This window comes from Lepidothrix coronata, unplaced genomic scaffold, assembly GCF_001604755.1.
Source record: "Lepidothrix coronata isolate B3197 unplaced genomic scaffold, Lepidothrix_coronata-1.0 Scaffold156, whole genome shotgun sequence".
NCBI lineage: Eukaryota > Metazoa > Chordata > Aves > Passeriformes > Pipridae > Lepidothrix > Lepidothrix coronata.
Window position 1 is genome coordinate 558,816 of NW_016690336.1, and position 4,309 is coordinate 563,124.

Genomic DNA, 4,309 nt, shown 5'->3' on the forward strand with positions numbered 1-4,309 from the left:
TGCAGGGAAGGGAACAGAGCTGGGGAAGGGTTTGTTCCCTTCCCCAGTCCCTCTCCAGCTCTCCTGGAGCCCCTTTAGGCCCTGCCAGGGGCTCTCAGCTCTCCCTGGAGCCTTCTCTTCTCCAGGGGAACCCCCCCAGCTCTCCCAGCCTGGTTCCAGAGCAGAGGGGCTCCAGCCCTGGCAGCATCTCTGGGGCCTCCTCTGGACTCTCTCCAGCAGCTCCAACCTTCCAAATGGAGTGTGATCTTTTAATACTAACAAGCAGATACTCCGTTCCCGGTCGAAACGCTAACACTTGTCACTGGGAATATTCCCACATACTCCCAATGAATCTGCCAGTGCCCCACACGGAAAATGCATCCCAGAACTTCCCTCCAAGCCCCAGGACACTCACCTTGCCAGCCCGGGGAGCACAGACAGGCCTTGGAGTCATTGCTGTTGCAGTGGCCCCTCTCAGGAGCCCCACAGTCCTCGGTGCAGTAGGGAATGTCACAGGCTTCCCCCTTCCAGTATTTGGCACAGTCACATTCCAGGGCCTTGGTGCTGCTGTTGAGTTTGCACTCCCCCCGGCCAGAGCAGTTGTTGGGACACATATTGAAACTGGGAACAGCAGGGAAAAGAATTTGTAATGAAAGAAGATTCCCAAGATTTATTACCAAAGAGTGATGCTGAATAATGTTAACACAGTTTGTTCCACCCAAACCAAGACCCTGGTGGGATGGGCCTGCAGGGATTTGCTCCCTCCCCTCAGGAGTTAAAAGTCTCAGCTCCTCTGCAAAAACGATCAATATGATTTTTAGCCACTTTTAATGCAAATGAACGGCCCTAAAACGCCCCAACAGCGAGTGAGGAATTGAATCAGCACCCGAAGCTGTTGTGGTGTCTGTGCAATTTAGCCTCAAAGTGCTCACAATCAGGTGCTATTCTGGGATCTGCTCACCAAGGGAACACGCTGGAGATGAATCCCAAGCCAAAGATGTGCCTGGTTCGAATCCTTCCTGATTTTATAACATCTGCAAGCGTAGCTGAGGCAAAACCAGAGGCACCCCTGGTGAAGATCCAAATTTAGAGGCCACATTCACCTCCAAGGCTCCTGTTTTTGCTGGTGTATCAACCAGTATAACTCATAACTGGAGATTACTGTCCATTATTCTCTCTGTCACTGGTCCAAAACCATAATAATTTATAATAATTTCACAGTGTTTGCTGAGTACCTACACCCAGTAGTAACTGTGAGGACTGTTAAAAGAAACAAATACACCCTTTAATCTACTCACTGCAAAAATACTATGAGGAAAGCTAAAAACCAGACCACGAAACAGCACTGAAAAATTGTTTAAAATGGTCAAGAAAGTGAAGAATGAAAGGAATATTATCCTTGAAGACAGTATTTCAGTGCCATGGTGCAAATCCAACAGCTGGCAGTAGATGGAGTCCTGGTTTACAGGATAAGCCAGGCTTGGAAAACGCTGCCCCTTCAGCTCCTCTGCTTCAAGCATCTTTGTGAAGGCTTCTGTTTTTTCTGGAGCTTTCAAGGGGTGCTGGATGTCCCTCGTTTCTCAAATAATCTGATTTTATGTGGATTATCAAGCACATGCTTATGTGATGAAAGCATTGAGACTGGTGCTAAAAAAACAAGCTTCTCATTTCAAGAAAAAGTCAATTTTTGCAAAACAGTCCCTCCTGACCAAAGCTTTTGCAGCTGACTGTTTTTTTTAAAAAGGTGAGAACTGCATGTAACCCCCAAATTAAACCTCCCAGTGTGGCACAAACATCATTTGCATTTGTAGGAGCAAGAAAAATTCAAAGCTTGTGATCCCCACGGAAGCAAAAAATTTCATCTCTTGAGTGTGACCACACTGAGATCACTGACTTCAAATTAAGACCTTTCTAAAAGCAGTGGATGAATTAGGCAGAACCCCAAAATCACTTTTATAAAAGCTCATCAGCAAGGACTAAACATGTCAATGAACAGAAAGCACCCACCTATAATATATTTATAGTATACATAATATAGTACATATTTGTATATATTATATAAATCATATAATATTTATATATTATATGTTTATATATTATATAAATTGTATAATATTTATATATTATATATTTTTATTTTATATTAATTATATAATATCTCTATGTTATATATTTATATATTATAAAAATTATATCATATTTATATATTATATAAGCATAATATATGTTATATAATTGGTATTATATGAATTATAAAATATTTATATATTATATATTTATATGTTATATAAATTATATAATATTTATATATTATATACTTTTATTTTATATGAATTAGATAATATTTATATATTGTATATTTATATATTATATTAATTATATAATATTTATATGATATAAATATAATATATAAATATAAATAATATTTATTTGTGTAGATTATATATTATGTATTTATATATTATATGAATATATAATATATTTAAAGTATGAATGAAAGAACACAAAACCATTCCAGACTAAAAAGAAGCCGAATTGAGGGATTTAATCCAAAAACTGAATAAAAAAGAGCATCCCAAGGAGGGGGATCCTCAAGAGCAGGTACAGCCCAGTGTTCCAAGTGAAACTGTGCTGATGGAAAAGTGTGTTTGTGCAGAACTCCCTCTGCAGAACACACAGGCATGCACAAAACACATCAATCCTGGTTGATTAAACAGGATCAAAGCCATTTAATAACAGAAAATAAATAAGAGGATGCCTTTGGGGGCAAACATTCACCCCCACAGCTGCCAACGTCGAGCACATCCCAGTCACTGACTGCTGCAAAGGGCAGAATAAAAGAGAAAAATCTCATTTCAAGTGTCTGCTCATAATTACACACTTCAGGGCAAGTGATGATTTCAGGGAAAAAGGTGAGAAAAGAGGGAAAATTCTCCTTTTGCTCCGCCTGCAGCATGGCTTTGGGAGGGTGCCACTCACTTGTAGGTGATGTTGAAGCCCGTGAGGTTATAGGCAGCATCACTGAAGAAATGTAGGAGAGCATATCCAGAAGTAGCTACAACTTCAGGGACTGTTTCATTGCTGTCCTTCTCAGGGACAATGAGACCACTGGAAAGGAAAAAGAAAATCAAACACCGTTAAAAGCAATAAAAAAGGGAGCAAAGCAACAACAGTGCATCGGTATGAATAAAACAATTTAAATTCAATGTACTTGCATTATTTGAAGTATACTGACTTTGTGCAATCATAAATAAATGTATTTAAAGTATTTAACCTGAGTGAGCTTGAAGATGTCAAGAATTCCAGTTATTCCTGTCAAAAGCCTTTCCCTGCCTTGTTATTCTGCCATGATTTAAGTAGGACCCACTCATAAACAAAGAGGCGTGTTTGGAAACAGAAACCAGTGTGTCCCAAAAGAGTAAAATCTGTACTACCAAGCCAAACTAAAGGTCTGCTGTGCCCAGGGTGCCCCTCCTGGGTCTGGGCTACAGCAAATTCTTAGGAAAGGCTGTGGCAAAGCAATACAGAGCATTTTGGTGATGTGTTCTCCAGCTTCCAGAAACCCAGTCCAGGTGCTTTGACCCGGAGAAGGCACCCAAGTCAGCACAGTTAAATAAACCATCCATCCCTGCTTCCATCCTCAACCATTGGCACCCTTTTCAGCTGGAAAACCTGCAGCAGGGAGGTCAAAAATTTACCTCTGCAACAGCAGAGAAAGGATTATTTTACTCGTTTTACACTTTCTGGCTCTTGGGTTCCTTTTCCAGGAGAAATACAGACAATCGGTCACAGAATCATGGAATGGTTTGGACTGGAAAGGACCTTAAAGACCATCCAGTTCCACCCCCTGCCATGGGCAGGGACACCTTCCCTAGACCAGGTTGCTTCAAGTCTAGTCCAACCTGGCCTTGGACACTTCCAGGGATCCAGGGGCAGCCACAGCTTCTCTGACCAACCTGGGACAGGGCCTCAACACCCTCTCAGGGAAGAATTCCTTCCCAATATCCCATCTAGCCCTGCCCTTTGGCAGTGGGAAGCCATTCCCCCTTGGCCTGTCCCTCCCTGCCTTGTCCCCAGTCCCTCTCCAGTTCTCCTGGAGCCCCTTCAGGCCCTGCCAGGGGCTCTCAGCTCTCCCTGGAGCCTTCTCTTCTCCAGGGGAACCCCCCAGCTCTCCCAGCCTGGCTCCAGAGCAGAGGAGCCCCATCCCATGGGCAGGGACACCTTCCACTAGACCAGGTTGCTTCAAGTCTAGTCCAACCTGGCCTTGGACACTTCCAGGGATCCAGGGGCAGCCACAACTTCTCTGCCCAACCTGTGCCAGGGCCTCCCC

The 4,309-nt window shown here is 42.8% G+C and overlaps 2 protein-coding genes across 2 annotated transcripts in view; one reads left to right on the forward strand and one right to left on the reverse strand.

Annotated features, from left to right (window-relative positions):
- Window positions 1-4,309, forward strand: part of CUNH20orf194 (chromosome unknown C20orf194 homolog) — a 732,083-nt gene that overhangs the window by 543,706 nt on the left and 184,068 nt on the right. The gene's annotated exons all lie outside the window — the stretch shown is intronic.
- ATRN (attractin) overlaps window positions 1-4,309 on the reverse strand; it is a 172,651-nt gene that overhangs the window by 109,688 nt on the left and 58,654 nt on the right. The window contains exons 5-6 of the mRNA XM_017828986.1: window positions 2,959-3,087; window positions 395-600 (exon numbers count right to left, since the gene is read on the reverse strand). Coding sequence (XP_017684475.1) covers window positions 395-600; window positions 2,959-3,087 — 335 coding nt within the window. The remainder of the gene's footprint in view (window positions 1-394; window positions 601-2,958; window positions 3,088-4,309) is intronic.